Source organism: Fusarium graminearum, chromosome 1 (genome assembly GCF_000240135.3).
Source record: "Fusarium graminearum PH-1 chromosome 1, whole genome shotgun sequence".
NCBI lineage: Eukaryota > Fungi > Ascomycota > Sordariomycetes > Hypocreales > Nectriaceae > Fusarium > Fusarium graminearum.
This window is the reverse complement of record NC_026474.1, coordinates 1,810,213-1,827,345: the sequence shown is the minus strand read 5'-3', so window position 1 is coordinate 1,827,345 and position 17,133 is coordinate 1,810,213. Positions and strand designations below refer to the sequence as shown.

Here is a 17,133-nt window from a genome sequence, read left to right as displayed (position 1 = left end):
TACTGATACTCAAGAAACTTTTTCCATGCTTATCTACCTTATAATACTATCCAACCAGTGGCGCCATTGTATCTCAAGTCCTAAAGTCTTCAGTACCATCTGTTAGTCGGCACCGTCCCTCCATTCAGGAAAGCATCAATGTCGCCCATGCCCTCCGTCTCCAGAACATTCATGAGTTCGAGTTGCTGAGATTGCGTAAGGCTACCGTGGCGAGCAAAGCCGTAGTCGAATTGAGGAACCGCAGCATTTCCACCATTAACGTTCTGCAGTCCGAGACCAGAGTTGGACATGTCGCCGTAGTTCCCAGGGTGCGCTAAAGAATCGTTGAAGAAGCTGTTGCTCATGTTGCTGAATGTATACGGGTTGATGAACGGCGCAGGAGGCGAGAACCAATTCGTGGTATTGCTTAGTGCAGGCAGAGGCCGTTGTTGAGGGACAGAATGGGGGTTTTGTGGTACAGCAAACATAGGACCTTGTTGAGATGGCTCAATCTTAATGGGTGGTGACATGCTGTTCTGCACAGGTACCATCCCAATCGGCGACGCATTTTGCATGATTGGCGTCGGATGGGCCGTTATAGTGTTTTGAGGCGACAACGTATTGCTAGGTGTTGGTGTCGCCATATTGCCAGTGGGGACGGAATCTGGAGGCGTGGGAAGCTGTTCGGAAAGATGATCTGGAGGCGACGTCATATGCTGCTCGGGTGTTGTAGTGGCTGGTGGTGTTGGGTCGTCCATCATAGTTTCGCCAGGTTGCATGAAGTCTGGGGGGAAATACGAGAATCTCCGGCCTGTAGGTTCATTGCTAGCAGGGTTGACGAAGATGGAGTTAGACCTGAAGCTAGGCTGAGGCGGAGGAAAGTTGGGGTCGAAAGGGAAGGCGTTCATGGCCTCCGGCGTTGAGTTGAAGATTTGGTTGAACTGGGGTGCGTTCTGATAAGAAACTTGCTGAACATTGTTCTGGAAAGCTTCTGGGGAGTTGGGGTCTGCAAAGGATGGGGGCGTGTTGAAGAAGTTCGTTGTTTGCCCGGTCATGGGTCGTTCATCGTAGCCCTGCAGACACGCTTTGGAGAAGATGGCGTAAAGTTGTGAGGCTGATGCAGATCCTGGCCATCGCTCTGCACAGCGTTCCAAAACATCCAAGGAAGTATTGATGAGGCTCTCGACCTCGCTTCGAGGATGGGCTTGTCGTACCTCGGGATATGAGACGGCCCATAGGAGTGTGTTGAGAGACATATTCACAGTCAAGAGGAAAACCCACGTAATGTCTGCACCGCTATCCATCTGTTTAGAGTTCAATTGCATGATGTATGCCGAGCTCTCGAAACAAATTGCAGCGGCGCGCGGTGATGGCTTTGGCACTTGAGGAGAGGGCCTGTACATGAAAATCCTCATTTGGTGATATCGGCCAGTGAACCTGTTGCATGTTAGATATTGGTAATATGGCGTGAATGGGGTCCATACCAAGGCTTGCACCAGTCAGGCTTTGTGGGCGATGCATCCAGCCATTCCTTGTTTATGCTCTCAACTCTTGCGTACCATGGATGGCTGTCGTTCTTTGGCTCGTCCTTCTTCTTCTCATATAGCACTCTTCGAATTTCTGCTTGATACATTCTCATCTTGTAAAAGTGAATGGCAACAAGTTTGCGTTCGCTGGGTGGGCCAGGCTGGATGCCCTGGTCAGTAATATTCTCGTCATCGACAGATTCGAAGAATTCAACGTCCAATCGATCGTCCCCTGTCGCAAAGTTGTTGGGTCTTCCCATACTATGCGCCAACCCGTATTCCATGGCGGCCACAGTCCAGATAATTCGTCGTCGCATATCGATTGTTTTGGGATCCGAGTCGTAGCCACTTGATATGGTCTTCTCACTGGCCAGACCTTCCTGTTGGCATATCCTGGCTGCCAGACCAATTACGTAGTAAGTTGGCATCCTCGTAGGAGTGAGAAGCGAGTATTGCCCGAGGAGTACGAGGCACTGTAGCGTCTTGAGGTCTTTCTGGCGGACGACATCTTCCAGTAATTTCATCGCCGCCAAATAGTAACTGTCTGCTAGGCCAGCATATTGCGTGTCTAACTTTTGTAAGCTAATGGCTACAAGCATTCTGACGACAAAGAGTCGGTATGGGTCGTTGTCGCCATCGTAAACAGCGTCAAGATCCTGTAAAAGGTCTTTTTCGTGCAAAACAGGCCAGAAGACTTGAGCTGCGATCCGTTAGTATCAAACGGTAATTCTTAATTAATCTCTCGTTAACTTACCTTTTTGGTTAAATATTTCTAATAACTTGTCCGCCACAGCTCTTGTTGGCAGGCTTTCAGCTGGGTGCTCGCTGACCATTGGGTAGCTCTTTCGCCTAGCCGCAGGTCCAGTCACCTGGATGGACTGCATGCGAGCCTGTCTGGTACGAACACTGGGAATAAGATCGGAGATGCGCTTTGAATCTGTGTATCGCTTCGCTTGCTCCATGACAAGACGAGTCATGGCAATTCCGCTACTAGGCCCCAGATACCGATGGGTTTCGTCACCGCCATTAAGGCGAACCAACCCGCCGGGCCGTACCATATCCTCGTTACTCTTGGGATAGTCATTCTCATCGTCCGTGAACTGACTGAGCTCCGCTTCGAGCTGCCTAACTTTGTCCTGCAGCTTGATAACATACTGACGATTGATCTTGCGACCTTTGGCTGCATCTAAATATTCGCATGTAGATCCTGATCTTTCACACGGCAGACAACGGGGCAAGGTAGGATCGCATCGTGTTTTTCTCTGCGCAAAAGTCTGTCAGCATGGAAACTCAAATATTCAAGCCGGCGCAAGCGGGTGAGTAGGTACCTGTCGACAACGGCAGCAGGCTGTTAAAGTGTGGGCAATGCGGTGGGCCGAACCGTCTCCATCTGAAGTTTCATCGGCCTGCTGCATCGGCTTTCTGAACGTCTGCTGTTGCATTTGCGGTTGGTATTGAGCCATGTGATGCTGAGGATGGCCCATGAAAACAGGATTTTGGCGCGGTGCGACATGGCTGAAGCCTTGTCGAAAGATGTCTGCCGGATCCATTGGGCACGTTGGCGGAATCGCCTACAAGACGGTTTGGCTTTGATTATGCGCAAGCATCCGATGTCCGATGTTGTCGATGTCGTGAAGCCGGTAGGCCGAGAAGAAGGCACTGTCACAAACACAGAGAACGGGAGCGAAAACGGAAACGGGAACGGGAACAAGGCACAAGAACGGGCCGGTCGTGGGAGAAAGCGATACGAAGCGATGATGGTAGATTCAAATAACGGATTGTGGGTAGTTTATCGAAACCGAGTGATGGGACGATATGGATGCGCTGGCCAGAGAATAACCACAGCCCAAATATCAACTGGATGTCGTGAGATGATTATGCTGTATGAGTTTCTTGGGAACCACAGATAAAGCGGTTGTGTACAGATGAATGGTCAGGTATGAACGGATGTACGTCAAACAGCAAGGTACAGTAGGTGGGCTTGGTAGGCTCCAGTCCAGTGAGGGAAGGAGGGGCAAGGCAAGTAAAACCAGGACCTGACGGCGAAGGTCAGACAATGATAGCTGATGATTGGCTCACTGGCTGTCTATGCAGGGTAAGAGAAGACGATATAGCGGGGGAGACTGGGCTGGGTTCTAGTGAAAGGGGATGATGGAGGTCGATGCTCACTGCTAGACGGTTAGTTCGTGAGACCCTGGGAAGTAGTTAAATGACAGACTCCGCACTTGTTGATATGTCGAAAGCGGTACAAGGTCAAGAAGTGAGGTATGTCGCCGCATCACCACTGCCGTACTGTAAGTATTTAGCGTACAATTAGCAGTAGTAGGTAGTCAGTCAGTTGGCCGATATGAGCGGAGACAATAATAATGAAAATTACAAGAGAAATTCCTCCTTTTACTAGCTAATTTATTTCTGGTCTAGGTCTAGATCACGGTCTGTTTATTTGTTTTGACCTGTTGCCTGGACCAAGTAGAGTTTTGCAACTCTTGTGATATGGATACCAAAGTCCCTGAGCTGGCTGGTGTCACTTACGCACTGGTTGGTCGGTTGTTTCAACCATGGTTTCATTGATTCAGGTAGGGCATCAGCTCCAACCTTTCAAGCTGGTTATTAATGAAAATTGGGTTTTATCTCGCGTGGACTGGTCTGAGCTTCTCTAGTGTAGATCTCTGGATGACAGGAACGCTGCAGAACCATTCGGTCAAACCCGCGATGCATATGTTGTTGAAGACTGATGGCTTTGCGTTGTGTAAATCATTGGATGATAAACCGTGTGGTACAAGGCTGGTGCCCAACATAATAACCCATAAATTTCTCACTAAGAGAAGAGTGAACAGAAAGAAGACTTCTGCAACATCCTTCTTTTACATCGTTGAACTGACTCCCTCAACAGTACGTAAAGGACCCATCAGGATTCCTTGTTGCAGATTCATCCAGGGTCAAAGAGCCCACACAAACCTCGACCGGAGACTGAGACACGTCACTATACGGACTACTAGTCACTTGTTAGCTTGTTGGGATTCAACAACAAGTAATTACTGAGTGGAACTGATGAAGCTTCACCGAGTACGGGGCCGGGCTGGGCAGGCTGGTACGGCATTTCTTTGCCGTTTGCATCCTATATATGAGGCTTTACAATCATGAAGTATATATAGCGCCACTGTGGACAAATATAAGCCCGGTTGGCCAAGTCATGCCCGGATGGCTTTTGCGAATCAAAGTCTTCAAGTTCTGTCGTGATATATGGTCAATAGTTAACCCATATATGCATGTATGACCTTGCCTTATCTTGCCCTAGAAACCCAGGGTCTGGTAGCTGGTTATCCCCTGTCAAGGCATTCCTTCGGGTAGTAGATCCGATTCATAGCTCAGCACCACCCCAAGATTTGAGTCTCTTAGTTACATGCCGAGACTAGGTAGACAGAGGTAAAGTCGGCACTGTTCTGCACGCAAAGTACTTAGATTGGCTTTTCTCGGCCGTATTTAAAGTATTAAGTTGACGTGCATCGGGGACAAGGATCCGGAGCCTCCCGTCTGTCATAGGTACTGTAGGCAGTAACGACATCTTGGGTTAGCAAGACACCTTGTTGGTACATCTATTTGATATGATGCAGAATTCATGTTCTTTGTGGCGAACTTTAGGGTTAATATGGTAAATAATCCCAAGCTCAAAAGAGCCGTATGAATGTTTCCATGGCATCACTACATTATCAGTACAGTAGTCCATATAAAAAGCTCAATAGAGTTTACTGTTGTATCCATAATCATCCGAGGCAGTCGCAAGGCGGCTAGAGAGAGAAGGATGTACCTCCTTTGGTTACCACCTTCTGTCTTGGAGCTTACCTGGCCCTGACTTATCCATCCCGTCATCGAGGACAGCCTTATCTTTTACACGCTCCCGATCGTGGTTAGGCCTAACGCTGACACGACACGACATCGACATCGACATCAACATCCGCGAAAACAAATGCGATTTATCCGATTCATACGATAGTGCATATGTCCATTCACGTTGCCTGCTTATGCTTCTAATGTATACATGACCTTGAACTGTCTACGCCATCGGCCCCACCCTATGCAACAGCCTGTTTGAGGAACACGACCTTGTGAGAGAAACTGACACAAGCACTTTGCTTTTGTTGTTACTCAAAGTCACCTCTCGTTCCGTTATTGTTATCATTTCTCTTCTCCCCCCCACCGTTTGAACCTAACTTCGTTGATACCAAACCAACTCCAAAAATCGGCTAAGCAGTACAAACATATTCTCGACGCACCGAGTCCGCGACTATCATTCCTTTGTTTGATGATTGTCCCGCAACCGTCCACTCAGAACTCGAGTCAACCAACGACGCCACGACACAGTGGATTGACTGCCCGCACCAGGACCTCGCCCATTTCCCACGCCCCCTTTTATTGTGTTTCTGGTCACCGACAAGGCTGAGAGGGTCCCTGCAGTGCTCAGCTGCAATTTCTTCATATTGTTGGAGACGAAAGCTGAGATTCAACACCAATCGATTGGCCGTCATCTGTCCTCGCTTGCTTGCCAGCCTGATCCTTGTGGCCTTGAGTGTCCCGCTTCCAAGTGGAGAAGTTTGACGACATTCCTCAAACAGTCAGTCACCCCAGCCTTATTTTATCGATTGCTCTCTCTTGTCACAGTTTATCCATTACGACTATCGTTTTCTCCTGATCGGAGTTGCATAATACCAGTCCAATACAACCTTTTGTCAGATCTACGACATAAGACTGCCAGGGATTTTGCACTTCAGCTTGTGACAAAATGCCCCGTCCAAGTTTCTCCCACAACCCTCTACTCAGGGTGTCCCGGCCTGTGTCAGCCTGTTCCCGGTGTAAGTGTCGAGCCCAATTTGTTTTTTGGAAGATTCTTGGAAATGCTGATTCGTCGATCCCTGTAGGCCGTGCTGCGAAAGTGAAGGTGAGTAAACAGACAGTCTCGCAAATGCGTATTGAGTAGGGGCTAATATTGCTTAGTGCGATGGTAAGCTACCAGCCTGCACGGCTTGCGAAAAGGCTGGCCGAACAAACGAATGCTCGGCGGCTAACGACCAATTTGCTCGGGGAAAGGAGAGAAGGTCAGTTACTGAACTGAAAGTTGGATCCAAGTTTTGCTCTAACTCATGTCCAGTTACGTGGCTGCCTTGGAATTGCGAATAGAAAAGCTCGAAAAGAGACTTCAATTTGCCAAGTCACGCAAAGCATCAGTTGCGTTGCATGACACAGATGCATCAGCGTTTAATGTGCAGCAGATGGATCGCAGGGACTCGCTTGCCCTTATTCGCGCTGCTATACATCGCAAGGCTGCCCACAAAAGGGAAACTTTAGACGTCAACTCCCTTGTATCTGACTTCGGATTCCTGTGAGTACGGTGGTTGAGTTTGGACGTTGTCGTTTTAACTGACATACTGGTAGATCTGTCAATGCCACGACACGAGACTTTGAGCCTATATCGACAAACATGACATTTGCGAGATTGGTGTTGGCAGCAACTATAAATGACGCTCTTCCAGAAGCTCCCGAGGCATGTCTGCCTCCAAGGCCAACTGCTCATGCGCTTGTTCAGCATTATATGGACAACATTTATTCATTGTTCCCCTGTATTTCAGAAACTGCTCTTCTAACCGCCCTTGACGACATGTACGACAAAAACAACAGTCGACATATTCAACACTCTGAGTATTGGATGGTGTACATGGTCCTCGCCATTGGCTCTATATCTCAAAGTCGGCGTAGTAACGATACTCACTACCAGGATGGCCTCAAATATGCTGCGAGAGCTGTAAATCATGCGGATGAAGCCCTTGCCCCGGGATATGTCACGCAAATACAGTCACTACTCCTGCTCACACAATATGCTATGCTCGATCCCGCGCACTTTGATAGTTGGCACTCGATAGGTTTTACAGCGCGTGCCATTGTCGACTTGGGCTTTCATCAGGATCCTCCTTTGTCTTCAGTGTCTGACAAATCTGCTCTAGACATGCGGCGCAAGATCTTCTATTGCGTGTACGCCCTTGACCGGTAGGTTTTTTTTTCTCTTTTCGAAACAAAATGCGCATGCTGACCTTTTTATCTAGGACAATCAGCATGGTGTATGCCAGGACATTCTCGTTCACTGATGATACGGTTAATGTCGCATTTCCTCAGGCGTCCGGCAACGCGGGACGAGGATCAGCCTCAGGTGCCCTTTCTGGGCCTCAATCAGCTGACCCTGCTCTGCTACTATTTCAACTTCGACGAGCGCAATCGCATTGGTATCAAGACTTGTATCAGTCTGGGTCGGTTCCTCTGCAAGACCCAATCTCCTATGTCTGGAGGATGTGTCTTGATATGCGGGAATGGCAAGATACTTTACCAAACAACCTTGCCCCCGAGATAAGGCAATTGTTTGACCAGGAGCTCAGATACAGCTATGTTTACTGCATTGCGCCCTCTACAAGGGCACCTAACATCACTGATTATAACCGTATTTTGATATTTGAGCATTCTATGGCCTATCTCGACACTGCGTACGATATTGCACAAAGTGGGCAGAACTGGGGTTTCTTCACGTACCACGACGTTATGAGAATTTTCTTCATGGCGAGCCAATTTCTCGCGGTTCTACGAGACGCGGAAGACATGCTGCTATCAGGAATGCCAGTGCCAATCCCGATCGCGCGGCCCGGCACTGCACCTGCCCCTCCGCTTCCAAGGCGATTACAACCCCAGGGAATGAACGGAGAAGACAACCTTGACCGGAGTCTAAGGTGTTTGGATAAAGTCTCGCAAACCCTGAACATCTTTGGAGAACGCTGGGTGGATGCCTCACATTTGAGGGAAAACTTTGGTCTGATCTCGCAAGAAGTGGTAGAGCGCCTGTCGGAGAGGAGGCAAAGGCGTGATACTGCTAGAGAACAATATCAATCACAGTACCAGAGCAGAGGTATGCCGCCTCAAAGTCAGGGTGGTTATCAAGTGCAGAACTCACACCAGCAAGAGGAAATGCAATGGGCAGGAGTCGATGTTGCACACATGATGCGCGGCGGTTACCCGCCACAATAAGTCTTGGGAGTGTGACTTGTGGGGAGTTGTGAAGAAGAATCCCCAACGGCGTTTTCAGTCGGCAGTGCCGGGAGGTGGACAATGAGGTCGATGTAGGATGGCCGTCACTGACTCGCACAATAATAGGGCATATTTATATCGAGGTCCGTTTGTATCGAAACATCATTAGACAAAGCACCAGTCAATATGAGTGACAATACAAGGAGCCCGAGAGGGCCTATACCTGCAATATATTGGAAGAATGTAAAGACAGAATACCATCAAGGAGAAAAACATGGTGTTGGTTTGAGTCTCGTGATCTGGACGTTGCTGCTGGTTTAGAAGGTAACTATTTCTCTACTAGCCTCGAAATGAATGACAGGTATCGGGGTCTCTCTGGCAGCGCCGACAATAGATAATGTCCCTCGATGCTACGACGCGTGATGCGGATGCAGGAGGGAGGCGTACTGGACTGATGGGATGTCCCTTCTTAACCATTGGTCATTGAACGGGCTGTCATCAGTGGAGGGTTACCGCCCCGGATAGATCGACCTTGGCATTTGAGAGTGTGGCACGGATTATTATTTTGATCCAAACAGAATGGTCGGAATAGAACATTACAGCATGGCAGCTCCGGAGAGTGCAAGGCCGGGCCGGGGAAGGGAAGCCTAAGTCTTGGCTGAGGGCAGAGCTGGAGCTTGGCCGTCCAAGATTTGGGGTACGAGGTGCCATTGTGAATCAAGCAAGTTGTTCATCGAATGATTTCAGCCTTGGTCAAGGAGCGGCTGTATGACTCTGGCGTTTTGGGGGTTGCAGTCCACACGGTCGGTAATTTAGTTAGTGTTTTGCTAATGAAGAAGCGTTGTGCTACTACAGATATACCCGGAGCTCTACATTCGTAAGAACGGGGCAATAACGAAACGTCTAGTCTATAATCTTTACTGCTTTTTCTCTTCCCATATTCATTCACTCTCCATTACCCGTCCCAACTAACAAGATACCCGGCCTTGATTGACTACGAGGTAGCCAAGGTAAAATGGCAATGCGGGGAACCGAGATTGAGAACGGTCTACTCCGCACGGGGTGAATGGGAAAATCGTGGAGGTGGAGAAGCATTCACGGCTTGGCTAGGACTGAGCGGGTCTAGCACGGACAGAGTTGAGTTCCGACTAGGTGCAATTACAGCACAATCTAGCTGGACGGATAAATCAAGCTGCATAGATATTCCACCAATCGTGACTTTTGCCGTCCCTGCCATCTCGTGTGATACGGTTACTATCAGCCGCAGGATGCACTTTCCCCCATTCTCCACTCCAAAACTGGCAGCAGGCGCCGAGCTGGTGGAGGAGTTGGCATGGGTTGACGCCAAGGGCACACGGAACTCGGCACCGCGTGGGAGCATCTCTGGTCTATTCTTTGATATTATAGATGGAATTCTTGGGTCTGATCTTTGGATCGTAATGAATCGTGGGGGAATTGGGAAGTATCTTTGGGGGTTTCGATTTAGGGGCAATAGTTTAAGTCTAAGTTCATTGCGGGGGTTTCCAACCGATGGCTGGCGGTCTGTTGTGGATTTGACAGTGAACGGATACTACTCTGTACCTCTCGAGAGTTTCGACAGTTAAGCGAGTAATATCAATGTTACGATAAGCACCTATTGATATGCATGTGAAACGTCTTGTCTATTAGATAAGTCAGTGCATACTAGGTACCTATCAAGGTCCAAGATAAGGGCGCATAGACACTGCAGAAACAAATGTTTTGGTCCTTGCTCTGTTCGTAAACTCGCAGGAACTTTTAGAAAGCTAGGAGGAAAATAAGGAATCAGTCTATCATTTAGTCGGTCAAGCTAAGCCTTTATTGATCACTTAGAGGAACACTGGTGGTGGGGAAACCGCTCGCATCCGCAATGGCAATCGTAGCTGCCATCTGGGGTTTCCTGGTAGCCAGGCAAGTAGTCTGGGGTCTGGGGGGCAAGAGATGACTCTAGACCCAGGTCTGGGGGTTCCTTCCTCGACTCAGACAGAGATAAAAAGAAACACCGGGGAAGCTTCAATCTTGGTCCCTTTTCTACTCTGCTCCTTGTCTCCTTCACCTTTCATTCTCTTCTTCCTCTTTTGGTCTCATTATCCAGGAGCAGATAGTCGAGACTTCCCTAGGGACAACCACACACAGGCAAAAGGAGCAAGGTCAAACACCGCCAACATGCCTAGCAAAACCAGAACCTACAACTGGTTCATTGCCATGGTAGCAGCGTCTTGTATGACGCTCTACGGCTTTGACTCCAGTGTTTTCAACGTATGTCCATGAGTACTCGTCCAGTTTGTCACTCAGAACTCGGCTAACTTGAACTCATCAGGCTCTTCAAGCTTCCGAAAACTGGCTCAACTGGTTCAACCTCGATCTTAAGGAGGATAGTTACACTGTCGGTCTGATCAACACATGCTACACAATCGGTGCCATCGTCAGTGGTTTCTTCATCGGTGGTCCTCTGGTACGTCCAAAACAAACACAATAACGACGCGAACAGTATGCTCACTGTTATATTGTAGGCTGATTGGCTTGGTCGACGTGCTGGTATGGGAATTGGATGCATCATCACCATTGTTGCAGCTATCATCCAGGCCTTTGCCCCTAAGGGTAAGCTTGGAGTTTTCATCCTCGGCCGTGTCCTCATTGGTATTGGACAGGGTACTGCTCTTAGTAAGTCATCTACTAATATTGACTCTCATGTATACATACTGACTCTCCTCAGCTGCCGGACCTGTCTACATCGGTGAAGTCGCGCCCGCTGAGATTCGAGGTCAGGTCATGACCTTCTGGCAACTCTTCTACTCGGTCGGTGCCTTCATCGCCTACTGGATCAACTATGCTTGCGGAAAGAACCGTGAGAAGCTCGGAGAGTGGGACTGGCGCATGGTTGTTATCTTCCAGGTTCTCGTCCCTATCTTTGTCGTCATTTTGCTCCCATTCCAGCCCGAGTCACCCCGTTTCCTCATCAAGAAGGGCAAAGTCGACGACGCCCGAGCCGCCCTTCGCCGCATCCGAGATACCGAAGAAGAGGTCGAGGAAGAAGTCATGGGTATCCTAGCCGCCATCGAGTACGAGAAGGAGGCCATCAGCCCCGGATACCGCGCACTCTTCAAGGACCCCTCTCTCCGAAAGCGTTTCGGTATCGCTGTTGTTCTCAACGTCGGTCAGCAGCTCACCGGCCAAGGTACCCTCAACACATACTCTACTTCCATCTACAAGCAAGTCTGGACCTCGACCGAAAAGATCAACCTCATCAACGCACTGTGGGCCACTATGGGTATCTTGTTCACCCTCAACGCTGTGTGGACTGCTGACCGCTTTGGTCGTCGCTGGATTTTCATGGTTGGTGCCATCGGTATGGCTGTTTGCATGCTGATCGTCCCTATCATTGGTCTCGCTACCCCTACTCCCAAAACCGAGCCCTCTGCTATTGGTATTGTTGTCATGCTCTACCTCTTTATGTAAGTTGCATTGCTAGCTCAAATTCTGTGAATCAAGACTAACACATTATCTATAGCTTCTTCTACAAGCCTTCTTGGGGTGCTGGTGTCTGGATGTGGACCAGTGAAGTCTTCTCAGCCAACGTCCGAACCCAGGCCGTCGGTATGGCTTCCCAGTGCCAGAACGTGGCCAACACCATCTTCCAGCAGTTCTTCCCCACTTTCCTGGCCAAGACTGGCCTCAAGTGTCTCTTCTTCTTCTTCGGCGTTAATATTCTGCTCGCCATCTTTGTCTTCTTCTTTGTCCCTGAGACCAAGGGTATCGCCCTTGAGCACATGGACACTGTCTTTGGTGGTGTCGACCACTCCGAGAAGGGAGCCCAGATGCTCGGTACTGATGTTCCCCATAACGATACTCAGCAGTTCAAGGACGGTGCGGAGATCCAGCAGAGCGAGAAGAAGCCCGAGTCTGTTTAAAGGATTGATTACAGCGATTGGATACTTTAGTTATGGAAGATCTTTGATAATAAAGTGGCAGAATCTTCAATGGAATATTGAAGTTACATATTTTGACACGTAGCTGAGTCTTAGCTAGATAATGAGATATCGTCGACTTCCACATTTCCACGCTCATTTAGTAAAGGGGTGATAATCTGTTTGATCCAACCCCTGATTTTAGCCTGAATCAAAACTAGTTCACATATCCATTATTATGCACCATTGATGTTGAGCTTCTGGGGTAATATTGATATAAGCATCTCTTTTTTTTTTCTCTTTTTTCTTCTTACTCAAAAGAATAACACGCCAAGAAATTATGTATCATTCTACTTGGGGTGAATAGATGGTATAACTGAACATCTTGATAGCGGCGTCGTTTTAAAGTCAAACACCGACTGTAATACTACAATTTTGGCCGATGATAAATTATCAAATTGTAAATCGAAAGAGCTCACAAACATCACAATGTCAAGATCTTGTTCCCGGTTGTTGTAATCACTCGACCATGAGGATCTCACAGAGCAAACGAAACTCAGATGTAGTTGGTAACGACAGGTATTGCTATTCTTCTACCAAAGTATATACAATAGGGGCAAAAGTCGCTTTTTACTGCGCGATACAAAAGAAGGGCAAGAAAGAGCATAAGCCAATCGACAAACTGGAAAACCAACCCCTTTCCACATCAACCAACCAACTTCGTCCCTCCCCAAGACAACTTCATCACAATCATCTCCTCGTCAAATCTTTTCTTCTGAGTCCTCAGATAGCGTAGGCTAGCCGCGAATTTACTGGCACTGGGAGTAGAAGTCGTTGATCTTCTTGCAGGTGAAGCCAGACTTGCAGGCGGTAGGACCGCTGTAGTTGCTGCCACCGCACTGGCCCCACTGGTCAACGGTGCCGGGGTTGGGGTTGGCAGTGTTGCTGGGCTCAGAAGGGTTGGTGGGGTTGGTGGGAGTGGTGCCGTCGCTCTTGTAGGTGCTGCCGATGGGACCGAACTTGATGTTGGAGAAGGCAACCTTGGAGTTGGGGACGTTCTTCTCAAGGTCGGCAGGCACGCCAGAGGATGTAGAGCAAGATCCGCGCTGAGAGCCGAGCTTGGTAGAGTCAGTGGGGTAGGTAGAGTCGAGCCAGAGCATGTTGGAGTGGTGCTGTGTATTAGTCAGTATATCATACTATGCAATGAATTTGGAATTCGGTAATACTCACGTCGTGCCAGAGAGACATAACAAGAACCATGGGAGCCTCAAGAGCATCGCTCATACCGCTCCAAGCACCCTTCTTCGTGAAGTCATCGGGGTCGTTAAAGACCTTCTTCTGCTTGGTGCAGAAGTCAGCGGTAAGAGAGTTTCCGGGAACTCCAGCAATCTTGGACTCAGAGTTGGCAATGACCTTGCCATTCTGGACATAGAGACGGGTGATCTCAGAGAGACGTCCGTTGCTGCCCTTGTGGAACTGAGTGACGACGGTGACCTTCTTAGTGGTATCAACGTTGAAGCCAGATCCAGGACCGTAGAAGGTCTTGTTGCCCTGGCGGTAGGAGTTGAAATCGCAACCGTCAGCATCGCAAGTTCCGCCGTAACGGTCGTTGGAGTAGGTTCCACCGCAAGAGTCGCCAGTGCAAGAGTGCTGAGTGAGCTTAGTGCAAGGGTGAGGAGTGTAGGCAGTGGAGATGGAGTTGGCCTCCCAGATGTCCATCTCAGGGCAGCATGTGCCCAAGTTACCAATACCACCGTTGACATCGCTGTCGGAGGGCTGCCAGCCATCAGAGTTGGCCTTCACTGCATGTTAGCGTTCATCCTGAGTTAAAAATGTGTTTGAAGCTTACCTGGCCGTTGATGAACTTAACGTCACGAGGGCACTGGGCATCACAGTAACCAGTACCGTACTTGGCTCCGGCCTTGTTACCGGGGTACTTGGCCTTGCCACCATCGGCGTCCATGCTGACGAAGTAAAGAGCACCGTTCAGACCACATCCAATGTTTGAAACATCGACATCAAAGGTGAACTCGTTACCCAGGAGCTGGAACATCTGGTAGGTGTTCTCGTCCTCCATGAGGTAAGTACGGCTACCGATGTTGGTGCTGTAGGGTCCCTTGGTGACGAACGAGAGGCTGAGCTGGTCGCCGCTGGAGGTGATACCGTAGGTGCTGGCGTAGTCGGCGCCGTCGAGACAGCACTTCTCAGCACAGACCTTTCCGCTGGTGCAGACGGAAGTGTCCCACTTGTTGCCGGTGTAGCAGTTGGTAGATCCGGATACTTGGTGAGTCCATCGCCAGTTGGCATCGATGGTGACGGATCCCTTGACGTTGCTGCATCCGCTGGATGTACACTTGGACCAGTTCAGGGAGGGCTTGCTCTCCTGTGTGAGAGAGCAAACTTGCTGAGCCCGAACGGCTGCGATGAGCGCCGAGGCGGTGGCGATGGCGCGATACATTGTGAACAAAAAGCTGAACCGGTAGATAGATGAGTGTACTGAAGAAGGTGTGATGAGGAGTGAGGTGAAGTTGATCCAGTCTGGGGATTCAAGCTCGTTATATACTTGGATTGTGGACACAGACGAAACGATCAGGGACTACCAAGATCTTCGTTTCACCCTTGACTAACACCAAGATAGTATGATCAAGAAGAGAAGCCGTGCTACCGATGAGGCTCCATCCTCGCATCTCCAGGCCGAGATCGGGTTCCGGGCCGCAGCCCCTTTGACAGGAGAAGGTATGATGGTCCACACTTTGCCTTGCAAAGCCTGGCTTGTCGAGGTCAGGCAGTGTGTAGCTCCAAGGCGGCCACATATCGAAGAGGCGGGCGCAAGGGTGAGCAAGTTCCTGAGTCGATATCCGCAGTAGACTCAATTGCGTATAGTGAGATGGCAGATGCGTTTCTACAAAAGTGAAAAGAAATAATGAGACCGGTCCGTCGTTCCCGAAGGAGAGAGACGTTGACCTCCGAAAAGGCTGTACTCGCGAAGATCCCCCATTGGATAATCGTCAAGCCTTGGACTGACGAGGGTATATATTGAGGAGTCCAGATTTGTCCTACTGCGGAGACCTTCTCTCTCGAGAAGACTACGACAGAATAGGATACTGTCCGTTGCCGGGCCGTCGCTTCCATCGCCTATCGACTTGATAGTAAGGGAGCATAGACTAAAATTACAAAGAGATCGTGAGGTGGCTCATCAAGCAGTACCCCTGGTGAGGTAAGTGAGAGGAAACAGTCACCCTACCGTCTTGTTAAGGCGGATCTTCGTCTGGGATCAGATTAGCCGTACCATTTGGCCAGGCGGTTAACCCCACAGTATGTTGATTTCAACGGTGAGCCAAGGCGGCTTCCTGTTTGCCACTGCTTGGGCATGTATGCAATACTGTTGCAACTTTCATACGAAAGCAACATGGAGAAATATTTTGCCAAACCCCACAAGGGTCTTTTGCCACGGGTATGACGCACTGAACAAACATGGCCTGCATGGCTATGCTTGCTGAAGCCCGCGGTTTTGAATAGAGTCCAACATCCAAATGAGCACATGCTTCATGCATATCGTTCCTCCCATGGTGAAGAAAGCACTGGTATTACAAGTTCTGTCAGCTGTTCCTATTAGGCAATGGGTTGCTTGATATGTCATTCATATGTGTTGATACCTGCGAGTGTAATTCGCAGCGCCCAGTTCCGCGCAAGAAGCATCATGTTTCCGTCCTGTGCATTGCGGCTTGCGTCCGTGAAAGAACCCACGGTACTTCGGGATTCAGTCCGTCCGCTTAAAAGAAGTATCGTGGTCGAGCTTCTGTGATCTTGAACTTGCTCATGCGTTTATTTCACGCCCACGTTCATGCCGAATAGCAAAGGGTTTTGGTCAGCTGCTGGGTGTTGTGGAGGCTGTAGAAACCGAACCCCTGGCATAGTATGGCCAAGTCAGGCAATGAAGAGACCCGTCGTCCAGATTCAGCAGTTTCGGATACATCATGGCCGAGATAGTGGTCCGGTCCCTGTCATATGCCGATTATAGGCCAGGATCCTGCTGCCGATTGTATGTGAAGACTCGCCAGGCAACCAGTCAAGCCTCTTATGTGACTGGTAGTCTCATGTGATGGCTGGCAAAGGTGCATGCCACAGTCCGATACAAATTCTACATTGTCTCTGTAGTTGTGTTCCTGATAACATGGAATGTGTGTTGTAATCAATTAAAGCTCTTGCAATCCGTCCAGTTTGGTAGCTCATAGTTGAGCAACAGTGCGACTTCGATCTAAACAGCCGCTGGACATGATGATAAAATTCCGTAGCTTGTAAACGATACCATTTCGAGCCACGGAGCATCGCCAACGAAATGGTCCGAAGCCAGAAACCCTGCATAAAATGGGTTTGCACTCTTCGGGTCGAACCGCCTTGGTGGTATTACCATGTCAGCCTGAACTCGATACTCCACACTCAGGACAAGCAAGAGGTCATCTCCACACGTGGATGTGTTCCGGGGATATTGGGACAGCCCATTTCAGAAGTGCGGGGTGAAAGTGTAACGAGTTGGCCGACGGATTAGATCGTGGAGGACCTTCTTCCGTACTATCCCAAAGCGTAACGCGGCTTTGCCTTTGGTGGCTCGATAGTCAACGCGATGCAATACAGTTGCA

At 49.3% G+C, this 17,133-nt stretch overlaps 6 protein-coding genes across 6 annotated transcripts; 4 read left to right on the top strand and 2 right to left on the bottom strand.

The window, feature by feature from the left end:
- Nucleotides 1-89: 89 nt before the first annotated feature.
- FGSG_00574 (uncharacterized protein) lies at nt 90-3,055 on the bottom strand (the record flags this gene model as incomplete). The annotated part of the gene is made up of 4 exons (XM_011317957.1): nt 90-1,416; nt 1,464-2,205; nt 2,260-2,767; nt 2,834-3,055. The coding sequence occupies 4 exons, from the start codon at nt 3,053-3,055 to the stop codon at nt 90-92; spliced, it is 2,799 nt and encodes a 932-aa protein (XP_011316259.1).
- A 3,230-nt stretch (nt 3,056-6,285) lies between these two features.
- On the top strand, nt 6,286-8,567 carry FGSG_00573 (uncharacterized protein; the record flags this gene model as incomplete). Its single annotated transcript, XM_011317956.1, has 6 exons — nt 6,286-6,355; nt 6,422-6,441; nt 6,498-6,598; nt 6,652-6,882; nt 6,936-7,544; nt 7,601-8,567. The coding sequence occupies 6 exons, from the start codon at nt 6,286-6,288 to the stop codon at nt 8,565-8,567; spliced, it is 1,998 nt and encodes a 665-aa protein (XP_011316258.1).
- A 737-nt stretch (nt 8,568-9,304) lies between these two features.
- FGSG_11785 (uncharacterized protein) lies at nt 9,305-10,171 on the top strand (the record flags this gene model as incomplete). The annotated part of the gene is made up of 2 exons (XM_011317955.1): nt 9,305-9,444; nt 9,544-10,171. 2 exons carry the CDS (start codon nt 9,305-9,307, stop codon nt 10,169-10,171), a joined length of 768 nt encoding a protein of 255 aa, XP_011316257.1.
- Nucleotides 10,172-10,751: 580 nt separating this feature from the next.
- Nucleotides 10,752-12,598, top strand: FGSG_00572 (uncharacterized protein; the record flags this gene model as incomplete). Its single annotated transcript, XM_011317954.1, has 5 exons — nt 10,752-10,844; nt 10,906-11,040; nt 11,099-11,249; nt 11,302-12,040; nt 12,097-12,598. The coding sequence occupies 5 exons, from the start codon at nt 10,752-10,754 to the stop codon at nt 12,494-12,496; spliced, it is 1,518 nt and encodes a 505-aa protein (XP_011316256.1). The 3' UTR covers nt 12,497-12,598.
- Nucleotides 12,599-13,302: 704 nt separating this feature from the next.
- FGSG_00571 (exoglucanase 1 precursor) lies at nt 13,303-14,951 on the bottom strand (the record flags this gene model as incomplete). The annotated part of the gene is made up of 3 exons (XM_011317953.1): nt 13,303-13,665; nt 13,724-14,290; nt 14,343-14,951. The coding sequence occupies 3 exons, from the start codon at nt 14,949-14,951 to the stop codon at nt 13,303-13,305; spliced, it is 1,539 nt and encodes a 512-aa protein (XP_011316255.1).
- Nucleotides 14,952-16,470: 1,519 nt separating this feature from the next.
- On the top strand, nt 16,471-17,042 carry FGSG_11784 (uncharacterized protein; the record flags this gene model as incomplete). The annotated part of the gene is made up of 3 exons (XM_011317952.1): nt 16,471-16,535; nt 16,652-16,674; nt 16,789-17,042. The coding sequence occupies 3 exons, from the start codon at nt 16,471-16,473 to the stop codon at nt 17,040-17,042; spliced, it is 342 nt and encodes a 113-aa protein (XP_011316254.1).
- Between the last annotated feature and the right edge of the window lie 91 nt (nt 17,043-17,133).